General features: G+C 39.4%; 1 protein-coding gene across 3 annotated transcripts in view; it reads right to left on the minus strand.

Annotated features, from left to right (window-relative positions):
• TMEM245 (transmembrane protein 245) overlaps window positions 1-14,811 on the minus strand; it is a gene marked incomplete at both ends in the record, with an annotated part of 97,860 nt that overhangs the window by 36,817 nt on the left and 46,232 nt on the right. For all 3 annotated transcript variants that reach the window (XM_079705830.1, XM_079705828.1, XM_079705829.1), the window contains 2 exons: window positions 7,989-8,079; window positions 11,873-11,955. In XM_079705830.1, the coding sequence (XP_079561956.1) occupies window positions 7,989-8,079; window positions 11,873-11,955 (174 nt within the window). The remainder of the gene's footprint in view (window positions 1-7,988; window positions 8,080-11,872; window positions 11,956-14,811) is intronic.

The following is a 14,811-nucleotide window of genomic DNA, read 5'->3' on the forward strand; positions in this document are numbered from 1 at the left end:
GTAATTCTTTCTGGTTTACTGCTTTTCGCCAGCATTTAGAACAGTGCCTGACATGTTTGTGCGCTGGCTGTCACTTTCTTCATTCTTGTCATCAGAGAAGGGACAGAGGAAATGTGCTCATTACTTATTCTCTTGCTGTATCAGGGCAGTATCTCTAGGTACAAATTTTAGAAAGAGAATACAAGTAGAAAGGATAGTTAAAGCAAGGATGTTGTATGACAAAAGTAAGCTGAATATTGAGAAAATAGTAAACTGGGAGGTCTGAGTAGAACCCAAACAATGCATAGAGGACATGGGAGATATGGCTGACAAAGGAGGCTGAGGGCAGACAGACAGGAACCCTCTCTGTTCATACCTGAACACACCCTATAAAAAACTCTTTTCCCTTCCTGAGTGTAACATTTTTTTCCCCTAGTTTGACCCTTTCTACACGTTAGTTCTTAGGACCCAATTCTTACATGATTCTTAGCTGGATAAGATCTGAGCTTACTGGAAAGCTACCTCTTCAATTTCAATGGTTCTTTTTTATTTAAACAATTATACTGACATATAACACACACCTTACAATTCAACCATTCATTTTTATATATATCACTTTTTTTAACATCTTTATTGGAGTATAATTGCTTTACCATGTTCTGTTAGTTTCTGCTGTGTAACAAAGTGAATCAGCTATATGTATACATATATCCCCATATCCCCTCTCTTATGCGTCTCCCTCCCACTCTCCCTATCCCACCCCCCTAGGTGGTCACAAAGCACCAAGCTGATCTCCCTGTGCTACGCAGCTGCTTCCCACTAGATATCTATTTTACATCTGGTAGTGTATATATGTCAATGCTACCCTTTCACTTCATCCCAGCTTACCCTTCCCACTCCCGTGTCCTCAAGTCCATTCTCAAGGTCTGCGTCTTTATTCCTGTCCTGCACATAGGTTCATCAGAACCGTATTTCTTTTGTTTAGATTCCATACATATGTGTTAGCATACAGTATTTGTTTCTCTCTTTCTGACTTACTTCACTCTGTATGTCTACCTAAGGAGACAAAAGACCTGTCTGCAGAAAACTATAAGACACTGATGAAAGAAATTAAAGATGATACAAACAGATGGAGAGATATACCATGTTCTTGGATTGGAAGAATCAACATTGTGAAAATGACTCTATTACCCAAAGCAATCTACATATTCAACGCAATCCCTATCAAACTACAACTGGCATTTTTCACAGAACTAGAACAAAAAATTTCACAATTTGTATGGAAACACAAAAGACCCCGAATAGCCAAAGCAATATTGAGAAAAAAACAGAGCTGGAGGAATCAGCCTCCCTGACTTCAGACTATACAACAAAGCTACAGTAATCAAGACAGTAGGCTACTGGCACAGAAACAGAAATATATAGATCAATAGAACAGTATAGAAAGCCCAGAGATAAACCCACGCACATATGGTCACCTTATTTTTGATAAAGGAGGCAAGAATACACAGTGGAGAAAAGACAACCTCTTCAATAAGTGGTGCTGGTAAAACTGGACAGCTACACGTAAAAGAATGAAATTAGAACACACCATATACAAAAGTAAACTCAAAATGGATTAAAGACCTAAATGTAAGGCCAGACACCATCAAACTCTTAGAGGAAAACATAGGCAGAACACTATGACATAAATCAGAGCAAGATCCTTTTTGACCCACCTCCTCGAAAAATGGAAATAAAAACAAAAATAAACAAATAGGACCTAATGAAACTTAAAGTCTTTTGCACAGCAAAGGAAACCATAAACAAGACCAAAAGACAACCCTCAGAATGGGAGAAAATATTTGCAAAGGAAGCAACTGAGGAAGGATTAATCTCCAAAATTTACAAGCAGTTCATGCAGCTCAGTATCAAAAAAACAAACAATCCAATCCAAAAATGGGCAGAAGACCTAAATACACATTTTCTCCAAAGAAAATATACAGATTGCCAACAAACACACAAAAGAATGCTCAACATCATTAATCATTAGAGAAATGCAAATCAAAACTACAATGAGGTATCATCTCACACTGGTCAGAATGGCCATCATCAAAAAATCTACAAACAGGGCTTCCCTGATGGCGCAGTGGTTGGGAGTCTGCCTGCCAATGCAGGGGACACGGGTTCATGCCCCAGTCTGGGAAGATCCCACGTGCCGCGGAGAGGCTGGGCCCGTGGGCCATGGCCGATGAGCCTGCAGTCCAGAGCCTGTGCTCCGCAACGGGAGGGGCCACAGCAGTGAGAGGCCCACATACTGCAAAAAAAATAAAAAAACAGTATATGTTTGCCGTGGCTGTCGTGTATCTGGGTGTCTCTGTGTACATATGATGGGGAAAGGATGAAGAGGAACTGGGGATTTGTGGTGACATGAAAAGCCAGCTGTAACTTTAAAAATTAAATGCAGAATATTTAAAAAAAAAAAAATCTACAAACAATAAATGTTGGAGGGAGTGTGCAAAAAAGGGAACCCTCTTGCACTGTTGGTGGGAATGTAAATTGATACAGCCACTATGGAGAACAGTATGGAGTTTCCTTAAAAAACTACAAATAGAACTACCATACAACCCAGCAATCCCATTACTGGGCATATACCCTGAGAAAACCATAATTTAGAAAGAGTCATGTACCAAAACGTTCACTGCAGCTCTATTTATAATAGCCAGGACATGGAAACAACCTAAGAGTCCATCAACAGATGAATGGATAAAGAAGATGTGGCACATATATACAATGGAATATTACTCAGCCATAAAAAGAAATGAAATTGAGTTATTTGTAGTGAGGTGGATGGACCTAGAGACTGTCATTCAGAGTGAAGTAAGTCAGAAAGAGAAAAACAAATACTGTTTGCTAATGCATATATATGGAATGTAAAAAAAAAAAAAAGGTCATGAAGAACCTAGGGGCAAAATGGGAATAAAGATGCAGACCTACTAGAGAATGGACTTGAGGATATGGGGAGGGGGAAGGGTAAGCTGTGACAAAGTGAGAGAGTGGCATGGACATATATACACTACCAAATGTAAAACAGATAGCTAGTGGGAAGCAGCTGCATAGCATAGGGAGGAGACCAGCTCGGTGTTTTGTGGCCACCTAGAGGGGTGGGATAGGGAGAGTGGGAGGGAGGGAGACGCAAGAGGGAAGAGATATGGGAATATATGTATATGTATAACTGATTCACTTTGTTATAAAGCAGAAACTAACACACCATTGTAAAGCAATTATACTCCAATAAAGATGTAAAAAATAATAATAATAATAAAAAAAATTCCCTGATGACAAAAAAAAAGATGCAGACCTACTAGGGAATGGACTTGAGGATATGGGGAAGGGGAAGGGGAAGCTGGGACTAAGTGAGAGAGTGGCATGGACATATATACACTACCAAACGTAAAATAGATAGCTAGTGGGAAGCAGCTGCATAGCACAGGGAGATCAGCTCGGTGCTTTGTGACCACATAGAGGGCTGGGATTGGGAGGGTGGGAGGACAGGAGATGCAAGAGGGAAGAGATATGGGGACATATGTATATGTATAACTGATTCACTTTGTTATAAAGCAGAAACTAACACACCATTGCAAAGCAATTATGCTCCAATAAAGATGTTTAAAAAAAAGTGTATTATTCTGTTGTTTTTGGATGGAATGTCCTATAAATATCAATCAAGTCCATCTTGTTTAATGTGTCATTTAAAGCTTGTGTTTCCTTATTTATTTTCATTTTGGATGATCTGTCCATTGGTGAAAGTGGGGTGTTAAAGTCCCCTACTATGATTGTGTTACTGTCAATTTCCCCTTTTAAGGCTGTTAGCCTTTACCTTATGTATTGAGGTGCTCCTATGTTGGGTGCATAAATATTTACAATTGTTATATCTTCTTGGGTTGATCCCTTGATCATTATGTAGTGTCCTTCTTTGTCTCTTGTAATAGTCTTTATTTTAACGTCTATTTTTTCTGGTATGAGAATTGCTACTCCAGCTTTCTTCTGATTTCCATTTGCATGGAATATCTTTTTCTATCCCCTCATTTTCAGTCTGTATGTGTCCCTAGGTCTGAAGTGGGTCTCTTGTAGACAGCATATATATGGGTCTTGGTTTTGTATCCATTCAGCCAGTCTATGTCTTTTGGTTGGAGCATTTAATCCATTTACATTTAAGGTAATTATCGATATGTATGTTCTTATTCCCATTTTCTTAATTGTTTTGGGTTTGTTATTGCAGGTCTTTTCCTTCTCTTGTGTTTCCTTCCTAGAGAAGATCCTTTAGCATTTGTTGTAAAGCTAGTTTGGTGTTGCTGAATTCTCTTAACTTTTGCTTGTCTGTAAAGGTTTTAATTTCTCCATCGAATCTGAATGAGATCCTTGCTGGGTAGAGTAACCTTGGTTGTAGGTTTTTCCCTTTCATCACTTTAAATATGTCCTGCCAGTCCGTTCTGGCTTGCAGAGTTTCTGCTGAAAGATCAGTTGTTAACCTTATGGGGATTCCCTTGCATGTTATTTGTTGCTTTTCCCTTGCTGCTTTTAATATTTTTTCTTTGTATTTAGTTTTTGATACTTTGATTAATATGTGTCTTGGCGTGTTTCTCCATGGATTTATGCTGTATGGGGCTCTCTGTGCTTCTTGGACTTGACTGACTATTTCCTTTCCCATGTTAGGGAAGTTTTCAACTCTAATCTCTTCAAATATTTTCTCAGACCCTTTCTTTTCCTCTTCTTCTTCTAGGACCCCTATAATTCTAATGTTGGTGTGTTTAATGTTGTCCCAGAGGTCTCTGAGACTGTCCTCAGTTCTTTTCATTCTTTTTTCTTTATTCTGCTCTGTAGTAGTCATTTCCACTATTTTATCTTCCAGGTCACTTATCTGTTCTTCTGCCTCAGTTATTCTGTTATTGATCCCTTCTAGAGAATTTTTAATTTTATTTATTGTGTTGGTCATCATTGTTTGTTTGCTCTTTAGTTCTTCTAGGTCCTTCTTAAACGTTTCTTGTATTTTCTCCATTCTATTTCCAAGATTTTGGATCATCTTTACTATCATTACTCTGAATTCTTTTTCAGGTAGACTGCCTATTTCCTCTTCATTTGTTTGGTCTGGTGGGTTTCTACCTTGCTCCTTCATCTGCTGCATATTTCTCTGTCTTCTCATTTTGTTTAACTTACTGCGTTTGGGGTCTCCTTTTTGCAGGCTGCAGGTTCATAGTTCCCGTTGTTTTTGGTATCTGCCCCCAGTGGGTGAGGTTCGTTCAGTGGCTTGTGTAAGCTTCCTGGTGGAGGGGATTGGTGCCTGTGTTCTGGTGGGTGGGGCTGGATCTTGTCTTTCTGGTGGGCAGGGCCGCGTCCGGTGCTGTGTTTTGGGGTGCTGTGAACTTAGTATGATTTTAGTCAGCCTCTCTGCTAATGGGTGGGGTTGTGTTCCTGTCTTGCTAGTTGTTTGGCATGGGGCATCCAACACTGGAGCTTGCTGGCCGTTGCGTGGAGTTGGGTCTTAGCGTTGAGACAGAGATTTCTGGGAGAGCTCTCACCGATTGATATTACATAGTGCAGGGAGGTCTCTGGTGCTCCAATGTCCTAAACTCGGCTCTCCCACCTCAGAAGCTCAGGCCCGACACCTGGCCAGAGCACCAAGACCCTGTCAGCCACACGGCCAGGTACATGGGGATTTTCTTGTCTTTTGGGAAGTCTGAGGTCTTCTGCCAGCATTCAGTATGTGTCCTGTAGGAGTTGTTCCACATGTAGACGTATTTTTCATGTATTTGTGGGGAGGAAGGGGACCTCCACCTCTTCCTCCTCCGCTATCTTGAAGGTCCTCCAATTCACCCATTTAAGTGTATAACTCAACAGTTTTTCAGTACATTCACAGTTATGCAACGATTACCAAAATCAATTTTGGAACATTTTCATCCCCCCAAAAGAAAACTCCATACTCATTAGTAATCAATCCCCCATTTCTCCCCAATCCCCCTACCCTGAAAACCACTACTCTACTTTGTTTCTGTACACTTGCCTCTTCCACACATTTTACATAAATGGATGTGGTCTTTTATGACCGCTTCTTTTACATAGGCTAATGTTTTTAAGGTTCATCCATGTTGTAAAATGTATCAGTTCATCCTTCCTTTTTATGGCCAAATAATATCCCAGTATGTGGATATACCACATTTTGTTTATCCATTCATCAGTTAATGGACATTCAATGGTTGCTTTTATGTATTATCCCTGTGTCTTGCAAATGAGGATCACAAATATTTTATAGTGTTTCGTAGCAATATCATCTCTCTTCAGCTGTCTTTCCTTTTAGACTCTTGAGCAAAAGGTTTCAAACCTATCTTTTCTCTAAGTAATTTGAAATTTACTTCTTTAAAATCTAAGGCACATTTCTCCAGCTATCCAAATTCCCCTTCTTTATCCTTTTCCCAAATACGTAAGAATTCCAGAATAAAAATTTCTCCTGAACAGATAATTCAAAAATCAAACACTATGCTTTCCATAGAATAAGTCAGGCATATACACATATAAAAGTCTAAAAGCCTTCTGCAATGACTGGATCTTTCTTCTATGATAGTTCCGAGATGTATATCCACATACAGTGGCCCTTTGACCAACACAGGTTGGAACAGCACAGGTCCACTTACACGTGGATTTTTTTCACTAAATATGTACTACAGAGCTCCACAATCTGTGGTTGGTTGAATCCGAGGATGTGGAACCAGGTATATGAGCACCAACTGTAAAGTTATACGGGAGTTTTTTGACCACAGAGAAGGTCAGCGCCTCTAACCACCACATTGTTCAAGGGTCAACTGTACTTATCTTTCATTTATTCAATAAATATTTTTTTTAAAACTTCCATGTGACAGTTGATTTGGTTAGCTGGCATGGACCCAGGAAGATCAGTAACACATTTTTCTCTTAACTTTTAAGTTGACCACAATTCCATCCTCAGGTTAGCAGATTACTGCATGTACAATATCATTTCCAAGATACCTTTTTTTCTGAGATTTTGTTTTTGAATTTTAAATAAGAAATCACACACTAATACGTTTTTTCTGGCACACATCTCACTGCAACAAATCTTGTCAATCCCTAGACAATCCTAATTACTTCAATACATTAAAACTTCAAATTACCTTCATTTCCACAGGCAAAACTAGGCAGGAAAAAAAAGAGATACCCCAAATCCATATCATGGAGTCTGATCTTAGCTGTGGTAACTGTGCCTTCTCCTCTGTCTTTCATCTCCCCTTCACAAAGCTTCAGCTTCCTGTCTCTAAATCTCGGATCACATAAATACCCCTTCTTAAAATATACTCTTCCTTCTCTATATTCATCCAGGACCTATCATTCCATTCCTTCAAGGTTTATCTCAAGTGCCACATTAAAGCACTAAACTCAGTTCCAGGCACACACTTCTAGCACACCACAGTAGAAAGAGCAAGGGATTTGGAATTAGTCTTCAGTTTGAAACCAAGCTCTGCAATTTACTACCATGACCATAGGGAATTTACTTAGCTTTGCTAAGTCTGTTTCCTCATCTATAAAGGGGATAAAATAATTCAGACTACAATAAGTTTCTTGGAAAGATTAAATGAAACAAATTGGAAACTGCCAAGCACAGTTATCAGTAAATAATAAAATATAATATGTGTTAATACTTTTTTCTCCACAAAGCCTTATTTGTCCACCCAAGCTTAGTGATCATTCTGTTCTAAAGCACAAATAATGAATCAGAACTATCTTGAACATGAAACAAAAGGCCTACCTCTCAGATTGTTCAGGCTACCAGCACTAATCAATATGATCATCCAGAAGGTTTAATTTCATCGTATATTGCTTGTTGACTTGCAGATTTAAGCCTATCTCAAAAATAGAAATTGTTCTAAACAGAATCTCCATTTTTGCTTTATCAAAGCAAGAAGTCACTACCAATGAAGACCCTGCAAAGAGAAAGATGCAAAAAGAGGCTCTTCCCTTACCTTGTGGGTTATCCATTCTCGTCCATACTGATACACATTGTTAGCCGCGGAATTAAGGGCTCTTTGGACTACCTGAGCCTCAGGAAGCCAACTAATTTAAAACAAACAAAGAAAAAATGAAAAACTAATATAGTGCACTGCAGCAAACTCTTGGAGCTTAATTTTTTAAACACTCATTAACTGACATCACACACTTACAAATGTAATAATCTTATAGTATAATAATATGAACAGGAAATTTGGATCTCTAAATAGAGATGTGACTTGGGAGAAATTAAGTAGCTTTTAAATTACTCCAGTATTTATAGATTCATTAGTGGTTTCAAGAGACTGTTGAATATTTTCAGTTACATGGTACTACATTTTAGGGGAAAATTATAACCTGTATTATTATTTAAAAGTGTGAAATTCACAGAGGTATCTGGATAGATCCTTAATGACTAACAAACATCTATTAGGCCTGATTAAAAAAATCTTGCTGGCTGCTGTGAAAACACTTTGCCACTGTATTCATGCAGGTGTCTGAAGAGCAACAGATAAAGAGGAGCTGTTGTGAGGCCAAGTCAAAGGCTTTGGCTCAGTCCAGACCTCCTCACAACCAGTGCCCTCTAGGAGACATGGGGCCAGAAACAACCTGAGCAACCTTTGCTGGGACAAACTGGGACACACCTTGGTCTTATACCAACCACAGCCTCTAAACTGAGCTTCTTGCTTCAGATATTTACTACATCAGCCAATCACTAACTCTCCTAGCCTCAGTCAAAAGGTATCCCTCAGGTGAAACCAAGCTCCTACAATTAGGACTGGCCTACCCTCATCGTCCTGGGTAAAGATTAATCTCTATCACAGTATGACCTACCAAGAGAACAGCCCCAATTTAAAACAGCTTCATCTACTGGGTTCCTCCCAAGTAAGGGCAGGGCTAAGTGACGTTCAGTACCATCGTAGTGCCATCTCCTAATGCAGGTCCTGAGAATCAACAGGCTTGAGACTAGTGAGTAGTAAGTAGAAAATGAGTTCTAGACTAATAATACTGTCCAGGAAAAGAATTAAGGTGTGTTCCAACTTCACCTTCATTTTCTTTGAAGCTCTACTAGGCTGATCCTACCCTGAGTCTTTCTAATTTATACTTCAGCTCACCAAGCACATCCACAGGAAGTCGAGGTACCTATGTAGGGCACACAAAATGTGTACCACACTGGAAGAAAGTATATCTAATCAATTCTTAACTGTATCACCTCCACTAAGAGCACCCACATGAATTTCCCACATGGTCAACTGCCATCTTCAGGACAAGAATCCACTGAGTACTGAGATTTGCAAGAAAACTATTAATTCATGACCACCCCCCTAATCTGCTGCATAAGAATCAGACCTCCCACAAATTACTGAAGTCTAAATAGCTTTTAAATTCTTTCCTGAACAGAATATTATTCAGCAATAAAAAGGAACATACTATTGCTACATACAACATCTTCAGTGGACTTCAAGGGAATTACGCTAAGTGAAAAAAGCCAATCTCACAAGGCTGCATACTCTATGATTAGATTTATGTATCATTCATCAAACAACAATATTATAGATATGGAGAACAAAATACTGGTTGCCAAGGGTTAGGAGTATATTGGAGGAGGAGGTAGAGGGTAAGTGTGGCTAAAAGGGGTGGCATGACGGAGCCTTGTGGTGATGGAACAGTTCTGTATCTTGACATGGTGTTGATAGCTAACAGGAAGCATGATAAAACTGCAGAGAACACATATAATTTACATGCACAAATACATACACAAGTGCATGTAAAACTAATGAAATGTCGATTTCCTGGTTTTGTTATTGTATAGTTATACAAGATGACAACTACAGTAGAGAAGGTGGGGCGAAGAGTCCAGGGGACCTCCCTATACATTTCTTTGCAAGTCCCTGTGAACTTTATAATTATTCCCAAATTTAAAAACAAAAACAACCAACTTTCTGAACTACTCTGATCTGGGGCTCCCTAGTTTGTGTGTGCCTTCAAAACAATAGTAGAGATAGTACTATTACAATTGAAAACCAGTACAGAAGGGCTTTGGACTTATTTCCACTACAGAAGAATGACCACCAAAGAAAAAGAGTCCTCTTCTAAGGAGATAATTAAGGCTGCCAGTTTTTTAACTTCACTCCAGATCACTCTCCTGAACTGTACACCAACATAATCAATAGCCTACTAGAGGCCTCTCTTGACACTTACCATAAACACCTCAAACTCATCAGGTAAAAAGTAAGTGAATTAGTTTTCCCACCATATCTGCTTCTCTGTTTCCTATCTTGGTGAATCCACCATCATCCACTAAGTTCGAAAGTTTGAAACATTAGAGTCACGCTAGGTTTCGTTTTCCTATACCCAATTAATCACCAACTAACCCCTTAAGATCTTACAAATCTGTCTGTCCTGTTCACTCCACAACAACTGTCCACAATTAAGAGCTTTACTGCCTCTCACCTAGTTTTACTCTAGCTTTTAACTGGTCTAAGAGGCTCAAGTCTTGGAACACCTTCCACCTTTTCTCCACAGCACAGAGGGAGACTGTTACAGAATAAAATCTGATCAATGTTACTTCTTATATCCTTCACTAAGACAATGAACATACCTATCACTCTCAAAAGTTTCCTTGCGCCCCTCTGTACTCCCTCCCTGGAACCCACCCCTATCCACAGATAGCCACTGATCTGTCACTAGATTAGTGTTTTCTAGAACTTAACATAAATGGAATCATATCATATAGACTCTCTTTTGCTTGACTTCTTTCATTCACCATAATTATTCTGAGATTCATCCATGTTGCTGCATGAACTGACAGTTCGTTTTTGTTTAATGCTAAGTATTATTCATTTGAATGGATATACTACAGTTTGTAACTAATCAGAAATATTGAGAACAAGCACTGAGTATGCTCTGGGTAATAGGAGATAAGTGGGTAGAAATATAACAGAAGTCCTTCTGAGAATATTTAAATATGATTCTAAACCAAGTTCAAGGAATGTCCTAAGCAGGTTTTATATAAAGAAATAAAGTCAAGTCAAAGGAAAAAACCAAGTTAAATCTCAATTTATAATCTTACAACTGGCAGAGTATTTCCTAACATAAATTAGTGACCACCGTGGCGTTAGTAAAAAAGGTCATGTAATTTGTCATCAAGTTCAATTAGGTGAACAGCGTAGTCCAGCTGAACACTCTCCTCAAAGACATAAAAACCCTCTCACAGAAGCCAAATTAAACAAGCACACAAAGAGATCCTCTAAGATAGGGGTTGGCAGATTTCTTTTGTAAAGGGCCAGAATGTAAATAAATATTTTAGGCTTTTCGGAACATATAATCTGTATCACAACTACTCAATTCTGTCTGCCTTTGTAGCCCCCAAACAGCTACAGACAACATGTAAATGAATGGGTATAAGTTGTTCCAATAAAACTCTATAAGAACAGGTGGCTAGATTTGGCCCTGAGCCACAGTTTGCAATCCTGCCGCAAAAACGATACAATATGGGAACACTGCTGACTGTGCCATGGGGGACTGTCACAAATTCCTTAGCCTTTGATCCTGCCTCCTCATCTGTGAAAGGGGGATAATCTCTTCAACCTACTGAGGAACACATAACACAATGTAGGTGAAAGCTTAATAAGTCACAAACATGTGGAAAACTGTGAATCTCAATTCATATATACGAACTCCCCCCTCCCCACCATCCCATTACATGTTATTTTTATACAAAAATGACAACATTCATCAAAGCCTTGGCAAATTTCTTTTCTCTTCCAAGGTAACTGTATCAATGAAGATCATTTCATGCAAACAGACATAGAACCTTGGCCATCCATCTCTATTTTTCTCAAAACAACATTCTTACTTTGCCCACTCAGGGTGATTTGCTAGAGTTTCATTAATCAAATTGCTTGTGACTTCAATCATGTGTACACTCTCTTGATGTACCTGTATTATGGATAAGAAGAGAAAAGAATCTCAATAAAAATTAAACCCAATTTAACATTTATTTTCTACACTATTATTGGAACAATGCTTTTAGAGTCAAGTACTTATACATCTTAGTGTCAATTAACTTAGAGACCTCCACTGAATAGCCGCTATCCATAATGTCCTAGGACACACACTATGGGAAATAAATTGTGCAGAACAGCTCCCTGTCTTCAAGCTCAACAATGGGGGGAGAAATGTAAATAGATACAAATACTTCCAAATATATACAACATAAATATATAGATATATTTAGTTCACATAAGTGTATGTATGTATAGCGTGTATATATGTGTGTGTGTGTGTGTGTGTATATGCAATATCAACACTACATGGGCTTTAGAATTATAAGGCAATGTGAGACATACAGGGAAATAATCAACCAAGTAAGGTTTGTGAGTAAAGTAACCCAAGTGAAAATGAATCTCAGAATTTGCCTTGCTCAGTAATCAACAAAATGAGGGGGATAAAAAAGGAGAAGCCAATGTCAGGGAACATGTTCTATACGATTTTACTATTTTTAAAAGTATTAAATGGAGATTGGTTCAAGATGGCAGAGTAGAAGGACATGCACTCACTCCCTCTTGCGAGAGCACTGGAATCACAGCTAACTGCTGAACAGTCATCTACAGGAAGACACTGGAACTCACCAAAAAAAATACCCCACATCCAAAGACAAAGGAGAAGCCGCAATGAGATGGTAGGAGGGGCAGAATCACAATAAAATCAAATCCCATAACCACTGGGTGGGTGACTCACAAACTGGAGAACACTTATACCACAGAAGTCCACCCACCAGAGTGAAGGTTCTGCGTCCCACGTCAAGATTCCCAACCTGAGGGTCCAGCAACGGAAGGAGGAATTCCCAGAGAACCAGACTTTGAAGGCTAGCGGGATTTGATTGCAGGACTTTGACAGGACTGGGGGAAACAGAGACTCATTCTTGGAGGGCACACACAAAGTAGTGTGCTCATCAGGACCCAGGGGAAAGAGCAGTGACCCCACAGAAGACTGAACCAGACCTACCTGCTAGTGTTGGAGGGTCTCCTGCAGAGGCGGGGGGTGGCTGTGGCTCACTAAGGGGACAAGGACACTGGTAGCAGAAGTTCTGGGAAGTACTCCTTGGTGTGAGCCCTCCCAGAGTCTGCCATTGGCCCCACCAAAGAACCGGGTAGGCTCCAGTGCTGGGTCGCCTCAGGCCAAACAACCAACAGGGAGGGAACCCAACCCCACCCATGAGCAGACAAGCAGATTAAAGTTTTACTCAGCTCTGCCTGCCAGTGCAACACCCAGCTCTACCCACCACCACTCCCTCCCATCATGAAGCTTGCACAAGCCTCTTAGATAACATCATCCACCAGAGGGCAGACAGCAGAAGCAAGAACTACAATTCTGCAGCCTGTGGAACAACAACCACAATCACAGAAAGATAGACAAAATGAAAAGGCAGAGGACTAAGTACCAGATGAAGGAACAAGATAAAACCACAGAAAAACAACTAAATGAAGTGGAGATAGTCAACCTTCCAGAAAAAGAACACAGAATAATGATAGCGAAGATGATTCAGGACCTCGGAAACAGAATGGAGGCAAAGATCGAGAAGATGCAAGAAACGTTTAACAAAGACCTAGAAGAATTAAAGAACAAACAAACAGAGATGAACAATACAATAACTGAAATGAAAAATACACTAGAAAGAATCAATAGCAGAATAACTGAGGCAGAAGAATGGACCTGGAAGACAGAATGGTGGAATTCACTGCCACGGAACAGAATAAAGAATGAAAAGAAATGAAGACAGCCTAAGAGACCTCTGGGACAACATTAAATGCAACAAGGTTCACATTATAGGGGTCCCAGAAGGAGAAGAGAGAGAGAAAGGTCCAGAGAAAATATGTGAACAGATTATAGTCGAAAACTTCCCTAACATGGGAAAGGAAACAGCCACCCAAGTCCAGGAAGTGCAGAGAGTCCCAGGCAGGATAAACCCAAGGAGAAACACGCTGAGACACATAGTAATCAAATTGGTAAAAATTAAAGACAAAGAAAAATTATTGAAAGCAGCAAGGGAAAGATGACAAATAACATACAAGGGAACTCCCATATGCTTAACAGCTGATATCTCAGCAGAAACTCTACAAGCCAGAAGGGAGTGGCAGAATATACTTAGGGTGATGAAAGGGAAAAAACTACAACCAAGATTACTCTACCTAGCAAGGATCTCATTCAGATTTGATGGAGAAATCAAAAGCTTTACAGACAAGCAAAAGCTAAGAGAATTCAGCACCACCAAACCAGCTTTACAACAAATGCTAAAGAAACTTCTCTTAGTGGGAAACACAAGAGGAGAAAAGAACCTACAAAAACAAACCCAAAACAATTAAGAAAATGGTAATAGGAACATACATATCAATAATTACCTTAAATGTAAATGGATTAAATGCTTCAACCAAAAGACACAGGCTTGCTGAATGGATACAAAAACAAGACCCATATATATGCTGTCTACAAGACACCCACTTCAGACCTAGGGACACATACAGACTGAAAGTGAGGGTATGGAAGAAGATATTCCATGCAAATGGAAATCAGAAGAAAGGTGGAGTAGCAATACTCATGTCAGATAAAACAGACTTTAAAATAAAGAATGTTACAAGAGATAAGGAAGGAAACTGCACAATGGTCAAGGGACCAATCCAAGAAGAAGATAAAACAATTATAAATATATCTGCACCCAACATAGGAGCACCTCAGTACATAAGGCAAATGCTAACAGCTATAAAAGAGGAAATTGACAGTAACACAATAAAAGTG

Source organism: Hyperoodon ampullatus, assembly GCF_949752795.1.
Source record: "Hyperoodon ampullatus genome assembly, chromosome: 6".
NCBI classification, from domain to species: domain Eukaryota; kingdom Metazoa; phylum Chordata; class Mammalia; order Artiodactyla; family Ziphiidae; genus Hyperoodon; species Hyperoodon ampullatus.